The sequence below is a fragment of the Myotis brandtii genome, unplaced genomic scaffold (genome assembly GCF_000412655.1).
Source record: "Myotis brandtii unplaced genomic scaffold, ASM41265v1 scaffold454, whole genome shotgun sequence".
NCBI lineage: Eukaryota > Metazoa > Chordata > Mammalia > Chiroptera > Vespertilionidae > Myotis > Myotis brandtii.
The window spans coordinates 1525332-1543525 of NW_005367354.1; the positions used below are offsets into that span (position 1 = coordinate 1525332).

Below are 18194 nucleotides of genomic sequence, written 5' to 3' on the forward strand. Positions count from 1 at the left end.
AATATTTTAGCCGATTGCCACGTCATTAGTCTTGTACTGACTTGTTTGGTGTGCGCACCAGGAAATATTTTGCTTTCGGAGAACAAGAAAAAAAGGTTTATTTGCGTTATGCTTATTAATTTGTGCAGCTATTCTGAGTCTGGTAAGTTAATGTTCAAGAAAAAAATATCACTTTTTACTAAAATGTTCTATTATTTTATGTTAATGATGACTCATCTATTTCAGCCCTTTGTATTCAGCATGTCTCTATCGAAATAAATCTACGTTTCTATGAAAATTGAAGCTTTTGTCTTTTTGCAGCCCACATAAACTTAAACCTTGTTTATTTGGCCCGTGTTAGCCTTTGAGTTTGATATTCTTGCTCCAGATGAAGTGAGAAAGGTAAGCACCTTGAGGGAGATTAACCCCTAGAGTGCCGGGGTGCGCGATCTCGCTCCTCCTGTCTTTCACCAAAAGTGCCGGGAGCGCTATCAAAGCTTCGAAATGGCGTCCAGTTCTAAGTCTGCTTTTATTAGTGATGATTATATTGCTAAATATGTCAACGTAAAGGTTTCCTTAAGTTTTTGAATATGTAACTTCATTTACTTGCGATTCATAATTTTTTTTCCTAAACTGCTGTAAAATCAGCAAAAATGCCTTGGCAATTTTAGCATCGTTCCTCGGATATTGGTTGGCACTCAAAGGGTTAAGAGCCCGGTTAGCAAACAGGACAAGGATAAAAGTTCATTTTAATAGACGTAACTTCAAAATAAAGTGAGAGTACAGGCATCACAAGATAACATTCCTCAATGACGATGACGTTCAAAAGAAGAGCAGAGGAAGGGAAGGTCACCTTAGGATGGAGAGCTGAGAGCTGAGAGCTGCACGGAGGGGATGAGGTAGCACCCGGGGCAGGAGATCATGTGGGAAGGCTGGGGGCACGGGCGGGGGACCGAGACTAGACCTGCGTGGTTTTGGCCAAGGCAGTTCTGGTTAGGACCGAACTGGGGGAACCTGATGAACTTGGATTCCATCCGATCGGCAACGATGAGCAACTTGTGTGTGTGGAGAGGACGGTCATGAGGGAGCTCAGGGAGTGTGGGGGTAGAAGGACCCTGGCCACACCCCACCCCTGCACCTGTCTGTAGTCACAGCAGGCTTCTGGGGGAGGGAGACATGAAAACCAGACTTCGGGACGTTACTCTGGCTGTGGATGCGAGCTGAGCTGCAGTGCCGGGATGATGGACCTGAATTTCAGGGATGGGATGGGGGGACATGTGTGAAACCCGTTTCTCGGAAGAAGCAGGGTTTGATGACAGAAGTACTACACTGTGTGGCTGAAAAAACAATATTAGGAGAGAAACTATCAAATTCAGGAGGGAAGAAAAATGTTGGACATCTTAAGAGAGCCGATTGAGGGACATGCAAGTAGAGATGAAAATCTCTAATTGTAACCAACATCCATTGAGCACTTATTCTGTGCCTGTTTAATATTCACAAGAGCCCTGTACAATAGGTGTATTATTATCTCCGTTATGCAGATGAGGACTCTGAGGGTTGGAGGGACACCTCTTCCCATCCATTCAGGAGGGGGGCGAATAGGGAGATGACCAGAGGTGACATGGAGGACAAATGAGGGTGCCCAGTCCCGCAGTTCCAGACTTCTTAGCAAAACAGGAAATCATGCCAATATTTCCTGTTTTGCTAAGGTTTGGGAAAATCAGGAGTGTTGGAGTATTGGTCTGAGCTAAGATGAGGTTTGGGAAAACCGTACGGGAGAGGCACTACAGAATCAAGAAGAAAGGGCTGGAGCGAACATGCCATTGTAACGGCTATCTCTGTAAGGCCAGGAGCAGGGGCAGAGAATGCAGGCTGGGGTGCTGAGGGAGTGGGAACTATGGGGCCAGAGATGGCCGACACAGGGGTCCAGGCAGAGTCCAGCACAGCCAAGAAATGGGGAGGGGTCCCAGGGCAGGCCCAGAGTTTGGCAAGGGCTTAGAGCAGTGGTTCTCAACCTTCTGGCCCTTTAAGTACAGTTCCTCATGTTGTGACCCAACCATAAAATTATTTTCGTTGCTACTTCATAACTGTAATGTTGCTACTGTTATGAATCGTAATGTAAATATCTGATATGCTGGTCTTAGGGACCCCTGTGAAAGGGTCGTTCGACCACCAAAGGGGTCGCGACCCACAGGTTGAGAACCGCTGGCTTAGAGTGACATTGCATTTGTTAGTTAGAAATGCAGTTCGGTTTGATGGCGTGTGGGGGCAGGATGCTCTGGAGGGAGAAGCCTGGCTCGGGAGCCCGGAGGCCTGGATGGAGTTCTGGCTGTATCGCTGAGGAGTCCTGTGGTCCTGGGCAAGTGAGCGCTGGCTTGGGAGGATGGGGTGCCATTCCCGGGAGGAGGGTTCCCTGAGAGAGGAGTCGAGTTCTGGTGGATGTGCTGAGCTTGGGGGATGTGCACAGAGGTGTCTAAGCTGTAGCTATAAATGTGGAGTCATGGGTACCAGATTAGGCAGAGAGGTGGGTCAAAGGAGAAAACAAATTGAGATAAGACACTGAGAAGCAGTCATGAATAGGAAGATTAAGACAAAGATAAAACCAGGAAGGAAGCTGGGAAGGAACGGCCAAGAGGTAGGAGGAAGGCCAGGCTGGGATGGGTTATGAAAGCCAAGCAAACCCTCCTACCAAGGCAAGAAACCTGGCTCCCAGGAGAGGTGAGCTGTTCTAGGGTTCAGGTGCAGGCCTCCCAGGAAACCCAGGTCCCCCTCCCGACAGGTGCATAATCCCGGGCAGCTTTCGGGTCTCAGGGACATGAGGACATGCACTGAGAAAGCCCTGATTTCAGCCTGCCTGGCTCCTGCCCAAAAGGTAGGCCCTGGGACCTCACCCCCAGGGGGACGTTTTGTTTTGTTAATCCTCACAGAGGACATTTTCCCATTGATTTTTAGAGCGAGTGGAAGGGAGGGGGAGAGACAGAGAGAGAGAAACATTTATGTGAGAGAGACACATCGATTGTTTACCTTCCGCACGCCCCCATGAGGGCCAGGAATCGAGCCTGCAACCAAGGTATGTGCCCTTGACCGGAATCAAACCCAGGACCCTTCAGTCCATGGGCCGACGTGCTATCCAATGAGCCAAACCGGCTCGGGCCAGAGTGACTTTTCTCCCCTAGTATATCGCTGGTCACGCGGTTTGGACCCCTGACCTTCCCTCCCTAGAGATAACATCTAGGCCTCAGTTGTATTTCAGCTCCAGGCCCCCCAAAAAGCAACAAAACCAGCCACTGCTGACCTCAGGACCAGCTGCATGGGATCATGACCCCTGCCCTGGTGCCGGCCCATCCATCAGTGGAGACACCTGGAAAACTGCTGAATATTCTATTGAGATCTTCCCCTGGGGCCTCCCCTGAGTCTCCACCCTTAAACCCTTAGGACTGAGGACCCAGAGCGCCCCCCCCCCCCCCCCCCCCCCCCCCCCTCCCCTTTTTCCCTTCCCCTCCCCCAAAAGGCGCAGTACCACTACCTTCCTCACTCCTAGGCTCCTAGGGCCCTTCCTTTACCTCCATAACTCATTTCCTAAGCCCATTTCTTCTAGAAATCACTTTTTCTACCTCTGTGATTTTATAAATAAATGAATGTTCTCTTCCCCTCTTCCCCAGCCCCGCCCCCCCCAAAAGGACAGGCCTGACTGCCACCTGCAGGGAGCAGCTGGGGTCATGCAGGGGTCACAAGAGCTCCTGCCTCCTTCCCTGGTCACAAACGCCTAAATACAAAGGGGAGCTGGTCCTCATGGCCCAGCCAGGAAAGGCTAATTTCAGAGGCTCTACAGCGAAGGATGGTTCCCGGGACCCAGACATGCTCACTTGGGAGGGGCCTGGAAACTTCTGGATGAAACCAGACCCAGAGGGACTCTCCCAGAAAGTTGCAAACCAGCCCAAGGGCCGGGTCCCTTTCCGACTCTGTGCAGAAAGTATATCCACATAGCAGAATACTTCCCTCACCGAATCGTCACAAACACCATATGCAACACATGTTCATCATCTCGGTTTTTTAGAGATGAGCCAAGACTGGATCTAGGTATTTTTACCCCAAATCCTACACTTTTCTGTAATACTGGGAACAGATCTAATCTGCTGAAATAGTAACTAAGCACAGAAACTCAGAGCCTGGGGCCATCCAACCCCAGCTTCGGGGTCTCCCAGAGGGTGCGCTTAAAATAGATAACGGATGAGGAATTATATGCATCGGCTCTAACATATCTCCTTTTGGAACTAGGAATATATGAATACCAACTGTGGGAGGAATGTAAAAACATGCATGGTTTTTACTGCACATTTCCATGCTTAAGACTTTCCCTATAGCCTGGCCGGCCGGTGTGGCTCAGTAGATGAGCGTCGACCCAGGAACCAGGAGGACTGGGCTTGATTCCTGGTCAGGGCACATGCCTGGGTTGCAGGCTCCATCCCGGGTAGGGGGCGTACAGGAGGCAGCCCATCAGTGATTCTCTCTCATCACTGATGTTTCTATCCCTCTCTTCTTCTCCCTTCCTCTCTCTGAAATCAATAAGAACATATATATATTTTTTAAAAAGACAGTCCCTTTAAACTCTGGGATGAATTGTTTTCATTCCTAGACATGGCAGACCAGCACGTCCCAGGGAGACAGAAGCAGCCTCGTAGCCAAAGGTGACAGCACTCTCACGGAAGCTCGGACCACTGTGGCAGCAAGCGCATGCGCCGAACTCACTTTCAGGAGAGAAATTCACATTTGCTTATGGCCTACTATGTGCAAATTAGATAACATTTATCATCTAATTCGATCCTCAAAATGACTCTGTAATTGAGCAGAGGACTCAGCTATCTGCACACCCATGTTCCTAGCAGCATTATTCAAAATAGTCAAAAGGTGGAAGCAACCCAATGTCCATCAGTGGATAAACAAAAGGTGGTCTATCCACACAGTGCAAGATTATCCAGCCTTAAAAAGGGGGGGAATCCTGACACATGCTCCAGCAGGGATGAACTGCAGGACCTCATGCTGAAGGAAACAAGCCAGTCACAAATGGACATGTGCTATAGGATTCCACTTACACGAGCCATCAGTTCATAGAGACAGAAAGGAGAGTGGCGGTTGCCAGGTGCGGAGGGGAGGGGGGAATGGAAGTTAGAATTGAGTAGGTGAGGCGCTTCAGCTGGGACATGAAGAAGTTCTGGAGCTGGATTCGTGTGGTGACAACACTGAATGCCCTCACTGTCTCTGTGAGCTGTGCACTAGAAAATGATTAAAATGATACATTTTATCGCAATAACATTTAAAAAAATATTATTCCGGAGGGTGCAGGTGACTCTTCTCCTTTTACAGATAAGAAAACTGAGGCTGAGGAAGTCAGACAGCCAGACCGAAGGAGGGTCCGTCGGAGTCCGGAGCCCCCAGGTCTCCTTTGCCCAGGCTGCCCCTCCTAGAGCTCAAGCCCTGGCCTGACGGAGGGGCTCCTGGCTCCCAGATTCCCTTGTCAAGGGATGGAGAAAAACCCAAGTGAAAATGGGGCCTCACTGTAGTTCGGAAACAGAGAGGGAGGTGTGGCCTGGGCTCGGATTACAGGGCTCACACTGAGAATTGTGCCAACATCAAAAATTATGAAATGAGGAGCTCCAGGCTTCCTCTCTAATCCAGAATGATGATCTCCACTGCCGAGCAGCCAATTTAAATTCATTGTGTTTAATACAAAGCCACAGCACAGAGCCGGCTGTCTCCCGACATGCAGTTACCATGGAGACTGGAGATGATCCTCAAAGGGAGCTGTGGCAGGAATACATGGCTGCCAGCTTCTGAGAAGCCCAGGGAAACCATTCTAAACTAGAGGCGCACAGAGGGGCCCTTTGTCACCCTCCTCCTTAGCAAAGCCCCTTCGCGTCCCAGAGTGGGAACGTTTACAAGCCAGCGGGCCACAGCCCCCTTTCTGAAAAGTCCAGGCTGCCCGCAGATGCCGGCGGGGAGGGATGTATCAACAATCCAGAAATAAGCCACACGTAACCCCACTTGCTCTTCTTCCCTCCGAGAGTCCCTCCTTTTGGTCCCAAAGCTAAGTGACAACAGTGCCATTGAACTGCTGGGGAGCCTGCCTGAGGCCTCCGGGGACCCTGGCCTGGAGGAATGGGGGCTGGAGTGACAGGTGGGCAGGCAGACCTGGCCCGGCACTTATGAGCTTGGCAAGTTATTTCACTTCCTGAGACTCAGCTTCCCGGGCCCCTGGGAAAGGAAGGAGAAGACCTGCCTGAGGGGCTTCAAAGGTCAAAATAAGGGTACAGTGGATAATGCTCTGACCAGCGGGCCTGAGGTCCAGGCCGGAAGGACAGGGGATGGGAGCTCAAGGGTAGGTCCCCTGGAGAGCCATGCGCAGCCCGGTGCCACCCGGGGGCCGGGGTCCTGGAGCCCTTCGGGAGCTCAACAAGCTCTGTTTCCCACCATCCTGTGATGGGCCACTGAGTCTAGGGCTTGGAGATCGGAAGCCAGAGCGCTCTCCCAAACATGAGCCCTGGAGTGTCATAAGCCTGTAGAGCAGGGGCGGGCAAACTTTTTGACTCGAGGGCCACAATGGGTTCTTAAACTGGACCGGAGGGCCGCAACAAAAGCATGGATGGAGTGTTTGTGTGAACTAATATAAATTCAAAGTAAACATCATTACATAAAAGGGTACGGTCTTTTTTTTTTTTAGTTTTATTCATTTGCCCACGGCTGCTGTAGAGTGAGAATCAGGGCACCAAACCAGAAAAGAGAAGCTGCAGCGCGGGCGTGGCGGTAACCAAGGACCCCAAGAAGAACGGAGACCTAACGGAAGGAAACAGATCAGTGGCTGCCTGGGGTGGGGAAGGATTACAAGGGCCACAAAGAAACTTTTGGGGGCGACGAATATGCTTATTATATTAATGGTGCTGCTTCCCAGTGAATACATATGTCAAAACATACCAAACTACACGCTTTTAAAATGAGCGGCTTATTATATGTCAATTACACCTTAATCAAGTTGCTGGGGGGGGGGGGGGTAACACAGAGATTAAAAAAATAAAAAGGTGGCTTCCTAGGTTATTTAATCATGACCTCCCTTCTATACATACTCTTCCCAAGAATAGAATTCCCCACCATATATCAAATTTAATTTTATTTTAAAATATTAATTTAGAATACCGTGGAGAGTTTCAATCTAAATAGGAAAGTTATTTATGGATTAGCGGTTGGATTCATTCACCTCTAATGGTATTTCCAGCTCTAGAATTCTGTGTCTTAGTGAGGGTGAGTGTGCGAACGTGTGGACTATGAGTATGTGAAAGTGTCTAAGTGTGTGAATGTGTGTGTGTAGTATGACAGATAGATAATGGTTAATAAGAAAGTTCTCATTGTAGTTGGCCCATAGTTTTATCTTCATATAATCATTAATTAAGAATCCTATAGCTCCTAATTTTTAAATAACAAGAAACAAAGAAGGATCAGAAGGAGGAAAAACGGTTGGCTGCCCTGACAACCTGAGGGAACAAGGAGGCAGGAACCACCAGGAGGACAAGGTAAGGTGTCTACCGTCATTTCCACCTGTCAATGAGCCATTCTAAGACCCTTACCTTTAGCACAGGAATATGGAAAACCTTAGTGAGGTCTGGGAGAAGAGATATTTCCAACTGAGACTTTTGAAGCTTTTTGAAGCTAAGGCCATATTCAAATATTTCTTGAAATATGAAAAAAATGTGCAAGCTTTAAGAAAAAAAAAAGGAAAAATATATATAATTCATGTACTATAAGCATCACTGAAGCATACATCCAGTACGTAATGTGTTTCCCTTCTCCCTTTTTTCTTTTTTTAAACCCTAAAGGAGGAGAGTATAAAAGCAGAACTCCTTGTATGAACTATGAAAGGTTTCCAAGATGCTTGGGGTCTATCACAGAGGGTGAGTTTATTTCTATTTTGAGCCAAAACATAACAATCTCTATGTAGATAAGTTCTTTGCAAACACTCTTTATTGTAAGGATCGAGGAGCTGCTTGGGCACCGTAGGAGATTTTTCTCCAATACTAGATGTGAAAAATTTGTAAGAAAGGATAGATCTCCTCTCTTCCATTTGTTCTAAGAGGGGTCAGCCTGGCCTACATTTTGGCCTGCCAATTAATGTAGATGTCGAAGGAAAGGTGCCAGCAAGTCTTGTTAAGCAAGATAACTGATTTGAAGCAGGGCATCTTTAAATAGCCCCTGATGCCTGCAGAGTTTACGACTGGCTATTTCTGCTTACAAGAGAATGAGAGACACTTACCTAGAATTCATCATCATTGTGATTAGATTCCATTTGAAATCTAAAACACACAGTCAACCCTCAGCATTGAAATGGAGCCCGGGCTGGTGTGGCTCAGTTGGTTGGGTGTCGTCCCACGTAAGCCTGGGTTGCAGGTTTGAGCCCCATTGGGGGAGGCAGCTGATCAACGTTTCTCTCTCTCTCCATCTCCCTTGCTCTTTCTCTAAAAGAATCAATAAAACATATTTTTTTAAAAAGTGAAATGGAATCCAGTTTTTTTGGTTTCCATTTGATGCTTAACAGTTTAATACATACTCATGAGGAACCTGTGCAAATGGATTTTCCAGGAGTTGGTCCTCGATCAGCACTATCTATTTATTTACTTAACACTCAAATTGTGCTTAGTAAGCGCCCAAGACCATTTTAAGTTCTTTACAAATAGTCACTCATATTCACAAAATACTAATATAATCTCCATTTTTCAGAGAAGGAAATTGAGGGACAGAGACGTGAACTTACCCAAATCACACAGCTAGTAAATGTGGAGCTGAAATTCTAATCCGGCAGTCTTCTCCCTTTTGTGTTCACAACTACCACGCTATGCTGACGTTCATCTATTTCTTGAATGTCTATTATATGTTTAGAGCTCTGTGAATTCTGTGGTGAGCCATGAGTTAAACATAAGCTATGGTCTTTACCCCTTAAAAAGTCTTCAATCTAGCTGAGAAGAACTTTATACAGGACACAATTTGAAAGCCCCAGGATGACAAATTATTTCAGTTGGTGAGAAGAAAGGAGGATTCTGGATCTGAATGAGCTGGAGGAAGAGTGTGGCATGAGTGGGGTAGGCCTTGAGGAGGGGTTCTGTGGATGGGCGGGAGGGATGTCAGGAGGGAGCATGGATGTTCACAAGGGAAGGGGCTGAGAAAACCGCCTTCCTGATGGATGGGCACAAGCTGGGGAGCAGCTGGGAATGGGGAATAGATGGGAACACAAGGTCGGATGGGGAGGTGCCCAGGGTGCAGATCCAGAAACCAAACTTGATGTCATAGTCAACAGGGAGCCATTGCAGGTTCTCGAGCAGGGACATGAGAGGAGGCTCAGAAAGCTGTGAAGTAAAGGGTGGCCAAGGTGACTTTTGGTGAAAAAAAAAAAAAGTAAATGTGGAATCTTTAAAAAGGTTTTTTTAAAAGATTATTATTGATTTTTAGAGAGAGAGGAAGGGAGACGGAGAGAGACAGAAACATCAATGTGGGAGCGGAACAGTGATCGGCTGACTTCTGCAAGCCCCCCACCAGGGATCAAGCCAGCAATTCGGGCATGTGCCCTGACCTGGATTTGAACTGGCAACCTTTCAGAGCGTGGATTTGAGGATGGAGGGGCCACATGGCAAGCAATGCTGATGGCTTCTGGGAGCTGAGATGGGCCCTCAGCGGATATAGCCAGCAAGGAATTGGGGACTTGAGTCCTTGAACTGCAAGAAACTGAATCCTGCTACAACTTCGTGAACGTAGCAGAGGACCCTGAACTCCAGATGGGAACACAGCCCATCTGACACCTTAATTACTAGTATACCCTTGTGAGGCCCCGAGCAGAGAAGCCAGTCCCACCAGGACCCGACTTCGGACCCGGAACTGTGAGCTCCTAAGCGGGTATTGTTTTAAATGGCTAAATTTGTGGTAGTTTGTTAGAAAATAGTAGAAAATTAATACATCCCCTGTCAGGTATGAGGTGCCTGCCAGCTGAAGAGGTAGGAGAAGGGATGTCCTCCAGGTGGCCGGGGAGGGGAGTCACCTCATGAAGCACTCCTGGGGTTCTAGTGCGACTGTGGGTGACTCAGAAGACAGAGAGAGGAGCCAGCTTTGCTGATCCCAACCGGCACAGCCAGGCCAGAAGGGCGGCAGGTCAGCAGGCAGAGTGGGCACAGTGTGGCAGCAGCTGGCCCAGGGCCACAGGCATCACGGGCACTAGATGGACAGCGAATAGTTTCGCTGTAAAGTCAAAGTGGGTGGATCAAATAACCTGAGAGACTGGAAGACAGAGAGACGGCCTGGGGTAGAAGCAGGTAGTCACGGCCTGGGGACCAACGTTCGCATGCATACTAGTACTCTGTGCCAGGCGCTGTGCGAAGTGTTTTTCCTGCATCACTTCATTAATCCTCAGAGCAACCATTCATTTGTAAATGGTAAAAGCTGTCAGCTCAAAGGCATGCACATCGATGTTACTCTCCAGGGAGGAGAGATGTTTTGTAAAGCGCTGCCTGGAGAGGCACAGAGCTCACTCCACTGTCTGCCTGAGGTATGTCTGTTCCGGGATGCCCTCCTCTGGCCCGGGTATGTTCAGAGCCACAGAGCCAAGGCAGCTATTTGCATGAAGCCCATCAAGAAGTCACAGACTGTCTGGAAGGGGTGTCTGTCCAGCTCTGGGGTTTCACGAACCCCTGAGTGGTGTGGTGAAAAGGGCCTCAGACTGAGAAACTTGCATTCTGGTCCAATTACCTCTGGGATTTGGGGCAACTCATTCACCCTCCTATCAATCCATCAATGAGAGGGTGGGACTAGATTTCTAAGGTCCCTTCCAGCTTTTTGCAGACACGCATGAACTTGGGAACATCAATTAATGAGCAAGATCATATGAGTCTGGATCCCAATAAGCTAGGAAATGTCATTTTATTGATTTCAGAGAGAGGAAGGGACAGGGAGAGAGAGAGATAGAAACATCAGTGATGAGAGAGAATCGCTGATCCGCTGGCTCCTGCATGCCCCCTACTGGGGATCGAGCCCACAACCTGGGCATATGCCCTGACCGGGAATTGAACCGTGACCTCCTGGTTCCTGGGTTGAGGCTCAACCACTGAGCCACACTGGCCGGGCAAGAAATGTTATTACAGAGCTTTATAAAAGACTTAAGACATTTTAAGCCAGAATTAAACAGAAACGGACAGAACATTGGAGTCAAGCTACAAGAAGGAAGTGAGAAGCACTTAAAGGCTTAATTCCAAGAGAGCAAATTTCAAAGGCAAATAGCACACAGCCTGCCCAAAGGATAAATGGGGCCTTGGTAAGGATGTTGGCAGGTGGGGCACCAAAGGGAATTCATTTATGTCCTAGCCCAGTGGTCGGCAAACTGTGGCTCTCGAGCCACATGCGGCTCTTTGGCCCCTTGAGTGTGGCTCTTCCACAAAATACCACGTGCGGTGCGCACGTACAGTGCGATTGAAACTTCGTGGCCCATGTGCAGAAGTCGGTATTTTGTGGAAGAGCCACACTCAAGGGGCCAAAGAGCCGCATGTGGCTCACGAGCCACAGTTTGCCGACCACTGTCCTAGCCTATCCTACTCAGGACTCCTCTGCAGGGGGAGAAGGAGTGTCAGGACCCTCCCCGGAGGCTGGGATGTGGCAGGCCATCCTAGCTTCCTTACGCCATTGAACATTCAGATCCCATGCTGGCCAAGCACCCTTCTGGTTAGCATTTGGCTTCCATTGTAGGTTGACTACCAGAATAGATGTCCTGCTGCTACTGATTCTGAGTTAGTGGGAGGCTGTCTCTGGGGCCAGATGGCTCTGGCACAGACAGGAGGGAATCTCTGGGCCATCAAAGAAGAGGGAGGCACCCAGCCGGACTTCCGTTTGATGACACCTCTACCACGGCCAACTCCTCTCTCCCTGATGGTTTCTATGGGGCATGGACAGGAGGGCAGAACACGGGGCCAGGGAAACTTAGCAAGTACAGGGTGGGGTTTGGGAGCCCGGTGATGGGACCCTGGCATGTAAATAGGAGAGAAGGAAAATAAATAAGACTGGCAAGGGCAAGGCAGGCCCCAGCTTTCAAAGGGAATTCAGTGGTCAGCCCTGGCACGTAAGGTGAGGGTCAGTTAGGTGACAGAAGTAACAGCCAGGACAACGTGCCATTCAAAACAGCTGAGAAAGTTCCTTTATAAGGTGCCTGCCAGTGTTAGAATCATCAAAGATGCTTTAAAAAATGCAACGGGGAGAGGCAGACCTAGAGACATTGCTTCCATTGGTCTGGGTGGGGCCTGGACACTAGTATTATTCAAATTAAAATCCCCCAAATAGTTCTGACTTCTAGTTTGCTGCCAAGGGTTGAAAACCACTGGCCTAAACCAGGGGTGGGTAACGTCCAGCCCTCAGGCCATATAAGGCCTGTGAAATCATTTGGTAAAATCATTTAGTCTGGGCCTGCCAGGGCATTAGGGGTGAGTTAATTAAATGTTGCCCAAATATAGCAGGCTAATTTTGTATGGCCCGTGGATGATGTTATAAATATCCAAATGGCCCTTGGCAGAAAAAAGGTTCCCTATCCTTAGCCTACACGGCGGTTATTGATTTATTTTTGGAGGAGCAGGAGCAGAAAAGGCACCTAGGAAGCTTTTTATTCTATTGTCCATGCTCCCTTCCCCCCTCCCCCAACCCCCGCCAAACTTAGTGAAGGGGTTGTGCCAGCAGTTTAAAAAGCTTATTTTGATATTCCCACCTGGCCAGGGAAAGCCATTGGTGGGGTGCACTGACATTCTTTATTGTGTAATATTAGATATACACTAAAGAATAAGTATAACTTATAAGTCAGGAAGAAGAAGAAGAAAAGACCCCATGGCCACCTGGAATCCTAGACCTTTATTAACCCAGTTACTGTTCCTGGTCCTCTCTCCTCCCCGCATTCCCTCGTCTCCCCACAGGAGATAACCCCTGTCCTCGATGGAGTCTGCAATATTAACAAGCAGGTGGTCCTGGTGGTCTGGAAACCCAGGTACTGGCCTTGGGGAAGGCGGGGTCTAAAGGTTGGGAGGGTGTGGGGTGTGGGGAGGAGGATCAAGTGACCAGCTATGAGCATGAGACGCAGAGCCAGGGGAGCCAGGCAGAGCTTGTCACAGCCTCTGACAGAGGCAAGGGCGGGCAAGGCGTTTGTTAAAGACGTGGTGGAGAAATCCCTTCAGACCCAGGACAATGGAGTCCCAGATGCTTTCAGAAAAGCCAGGCTTTCACAGTCTTGTTTTCCCAGCCCTGGCTGCTGCTGCCAAACTGACAAGCCCGCAGGAGCATAGGGGGTGCGGAGTTCAAGGCCCCACGGATCTGTCCGACAAGAACAAAAAGGTGCAACTTGATCTCTCTTTTTCTCGGGGCTAATCACTCGGGTGAGCTTTTCCTTGGGATTATTATTCCATTATAAACCCAGATGCTTAAAGTGAATCCACTGCTGCCTTTCTTAGAAGGTACGAAGTAGGTCAGTGGCAATGGATCAGGGTGCAGACTGTGCAAGAGCCACAGGCCGCGTGAATAATTAAATCCACACATTCCCGGGAGCAGCCCGCAACAGGAGAGCACTTTCTCTCCCCAGGAGATGGTCAGGAACTAGAGGAAAGAGGAAGCCAACATATCCAATGGTAAGAGCACCACTGTGGAGGGGAAATCCTGGGAGGGAGGGGAAATGGGACAGGAAGCCAGTTCTTAGGAGGATGGGAGGCCACAGGCAGGACTCCGGAAGGGGTCTACTGAAGGGGTCCAGGGGTCCAGGGAGGACTGCCTTTCTCAATATGAGCTGAGGGACAAGAACCAGGCACAATCTTGTTTAGGGGGTGGATATAACCAAAGGGTCTGTTAGGGGACACCACCAGCCAGGGCAGCTCAGGGTCTATGGACCCTTAAATTCCCCTCCACTAGGGCCTGGCATAGAGGGGGTGCCTGAGGCAGCCTGAGCCTGCGGGAATGGGAGAGCTGGGGCCTTGAATCACGCAGGGGTTTTTATGTGATTTCCAGAGGCAGCGGCTCCCATGGATGAGAGGCCTGGAAAAGATCAAGAGCGACCCACCACCTTGCACAGAGATGCATGTGCAGAGGTCTTCACTGGCTCTGAAGAGCTAAAGGCTCTCAGGGGGAAAGCTGTCACTCCTGGCTAATGAGGCCTGGCAGATGACAGTGTGAACATCAGACAAAGAAGGCCAGCCTGCCTTCCGAGAGGCTAGGAAACAGAGTAGTGACAGTGTGGCATCCGGCCCTGGACTAAAGGTCTCCCAGGTGGGGAAAGTAACCAGGAAGCTATCATTTTTGGTGCAAGGCCTGAGCATACTACAGAATGGCCCCCAGCACGGACGGGTCTGGTTATCGGCATTATGTTGATGGTAAATACTGGGACCTCTCTTACATGACTGCTGGGAGTAACACTGTTACAACCAGTTTGGAAAATGATTTGGCAAAAGCTGAACATACGTTACCCTAGGACCCAGCAATCCCACTCCTAGGAATATGCCCAACAGACATGTGTGCGGACACGTCTGCCAAAAGACAGGGGTGAGAATGCTCAGGGCAACAGTGTTGGTAATCGCCTCAAACTAGCAACTACCCAAGTGCCCACTGATAGCAACATGAGTAAGTGCGATACGTGGTCTATCATACAGTGGGATACTATAAAGTAATGGAAGCAAACGATGCACAACAACATGGGTGAATTTCACAAAAATAACGTCGAGCGAAAGAAGCCGACACAAGGGTACATACCGCCTGATTTCATTTTCATAAATAGTCAAAACCAACTTATGGTAAATATACTAAAAATCATTGACGTCTACACTTCATTTTAGTTGCCACAGTGGCTCCCGCGAGAGCACTCTTCTCCTCTCGCAATACAGTGGGAGCACCTGGTTCACCGGTGTCTACTCGGGAGTAGCCCCAGAAAGAGAAGATGCCAAAGCAGAGGGCACTTTCGGCGAAGAGGAGCATTACCTTGGTCCCGTGGTAGAAGTCATCCACGCACGTGGCGTTCATGAAGGTCTGGTGGAAGTGGGTGCTGGTGTCGATGCCTCCAGGGATCACCAGTTTCCCGGTGGCATCGATCACCTTGGCCCCGCCGGGGATCATGAGCTCACGGCCCACCTGCTGGATGATGCCATTCTCAATGTAGACATCAGCCTCCTGGGTGCAGTCATCGTTCACCACCTTGCCTCCCTTGATGAGAATCCGCACGCTGGCTGAATTGGCAAGCATGTTCCTACGGAAGAGGAGAGGGGGGCATTGGTCAAGGTCAAAGTCCCCTTTCACTGTCACCAAGGTCCCGTCCCTCCCCATTAGAGCTCAAAGTCAATGGGCAGAGTTAAGTGAGTGGGGATGAGGAGGAAGTGTCTCCACAGCCGGAGGACATTGGTCCTATAGCCAATAGATTCTATGGTCCTACAGATGGCGTCACTGACCTCATAGCGGGACTTACTGGGAATCACAACACAGTTGGCAGTCAGGGTGAAGTCGGGGCCCAAAGAAGCCTCAGTGTTTACCTTCCTGAAATGCATGTAGGTTCTAGAGCAGCCGTGGGCAAACTACGGCCCTCGGGCCGGATCCGGCCCGTTTGAAATGAATAAAACTAAGAAAAAAAGAGACCGTACCCTTTTATGTAATGATGTTTACTTTGAATTTATATTAGTTCACACAAACACTCCATCCATGCTTTTGTTCCGGCCCTCCGGTCCAGTTTAAGAACCCATTGTGGCCCTCGAGTCAAAAAGTTTGCCCACCCCTGTTCTAGAGCCTCTTCATATCTACCATCTCATTTTATTCCAGAGAAAACCTGAGGACTGGCGTTTTACAGGTGAGAAGGCTAAAAGTGCTAAGTAAGGAATTTATGGCTAGAAGTAGCTGAGTCAAACCCAGATGTCTTGTACGGAGAATGTCCCCACGACGCCACATGAAGATATCAGAGAGCCAAATTCTCCAAGCCTCACAGCTGTTTCATTCACATCATTCTTCAGACGGATTCTGCTTCAGTTCGACCTCCTGTATTTGCCTCAAAAACTCCACTACTCAGCTGGTTGCACACTGATAAGCTCATCTAAGGAGATTTGAAAAGTACCTATGCTCAAGCCCTACCCCCAGAAATTCGAATTTATTTGATCCAGACTGGGTCCCCAGAATCCATATTTTTTAAAGCTAGAGAATTTCCTCAAAGCTACACACCTAGTTTGTAAGAGAGTAAGGATTGAGAACCAGACTGTTGCCTTCAGAGTTATTGTGGACTGAATGTTTCTGTTCTCCTAAATTTCCAGTGGGGCTGTATTTCGAGCTGGAGCCTCTAAGGAAGTTTTTAAGGTTAATTAAGGTCATAAGGGTGGGGCCCTGATGGAACTGGATTAGTGTCCTCATAAGAAGAGACACTAGAGTGCTCTCTCCTCCCTACTTCTGGGCACCATGCACGTGCAGAGAGAAGACGGCCATCTATCAGCTGGGAAAAGAGTCCTCACTAGAATCCACCATTCCAGCACTCTGACTCAGACTTCCAGCCTTCAGAACTGTGAGAAAATAAATTTGCTGTTTAAGCCTCCTTGCTGTTGACGGTTGACATTCATTATGCTTCTTACCTCCCTAGTAACCTCATTAGTGCTTCCTACAGCTTTCTCTGCTAGTCTGTTCTAAACCAAACAAAGAAAAGTTGTTACTGGCATCTTTTCCCACAGAGTGTCTGTGTCCAAGTGTGTAAACATAACAGAGTGAGGTGGGTGGGGAGGTACCTTGGACTTCTTAGGAGAGTCCCCCCAAAGGGGAAGACCTTGAGCACAATTGTTAAAATAGATGCTCCTAAGCACCGCACAAGCCACTGGCTATGACTGTCTTTCCCTCTGCTCTGGTTGGGACGGCATATTCAGAGAATATTCTAGTCCAGTGATGGCGAACCTATGACACGCATGTCAGAGGTGACACGCGAACTCATTTTTTTGGTTGATTTTTCTTTGTTAAATGGCATTTAAATATATAAAATAAACATCAAAAATATAAGTCTTTGTTTTACTATGGTTGCAAATATCAAAAAATTTCTATATGTGACACGGCACCAGAGTTAAGTTAGGGTTTTTCAAAATGCTGACACGCCGAGCTCAAAAGGTTCGCCATCACTGGTCTAGTCAGTGGTCACGGTCTAGAGAGGGTCAGTTTTACTAATTTATGATGCTTCAAGTCACCCATTTTACTCTAAAATGCGATGTAGCCAGTGAGCCAATATCTGGCCCACTGGCTAACTTCAAGCTATGGACTAAATGTTTATGTTCCCCTCACATTCATACATTGGAGCCTTAATCCCATTGTGATGATATTTGAAGATGGGATCTCTGGAAGGTACTTAGGTTATGAGGGTGGGCCCCCATAAGTGGGATTAGTGCCCTTATAAGAAGAGACATGAGATCTCTCTCTCTCTCTCCACCGTATGAGGATACAGCAGATGACTGCAAGCAAGCAAGGAAGTTCTCACCAGGAACTATACTGGCAGGCGCCTTGATCTTGGATGGCCCAGCCTTCAGAACTGTGAGGAATGAGTTTCTGTTGTTTAAGCCACAGAGTCTATGGTATTATTAGAGCAGCTCAAGCTGCCTGAGATACCACATTAGACAGAAATGAACATTATAATCAAATCATCATGAAGTAACAACTGGGCCCTAAAAGAAATGCTACCTCCTTTAAAGACTTCTGGCTATATTGCACATTCCTATTTGTTTAACCAAAAACGTTGATCATCCAGCTATTTTGTCTATGCAAATGAAATAATTCAAACCACATGTCTGTCCTCCCAGGCAAAAATGGAAAATATGCCAGATAGTTACATGCTATTAGGAAAAATAAATCAGAGATGTGGAATTCCAGAGCCGCCCAGCTTCATCCAGTCCACCCTTCGGTCTGTTGGACTTCACTGACAGTGACCTTGAATCGAAGGGAACCAATCTAGGATGGTGTTATGGGTGATGTTATGCTGCGAATATAAGGATCTTAAAAATTTTACAATTTATTCAGGGAAACAATGATGCCTTCCATAGCAAGATGTCAGGTACATTGGATATGCCAGAGTTATCCAACTGTACACGTCTTGTTTCCCCCAATTTCCTGATTCTGTGGCCTGGGTTCCCTATGCTCCCAAATCGGTGAGAAGCTGGTGATGTGCAAGCTGGGGA

General features: G+C 48.4%; 1 protein-coding gene across 1 annotated transcript in view; it reads right to left on the reverse strand.

Moving 5' to 3' along the window:
• Positions 1-18194, reverse strand: part of DPYSL5 (dihydropyrimidinase-like 5) — a 58700-nt gene that overhangs the window by 21310 nt on the left and 19196 nt on the right. The window contains exon 2 of the mRNA XM_014546645.1: positions 14995-15259. Coding sequence (XP_014402131.1) covers positions 14995-15255 — 261 coding nt within the window. The 5' untranslated portion in view covers positions 15256-15259. The remainder of the gene's footprint in view (positions 1-14994; positions 15260-18194) is intronic.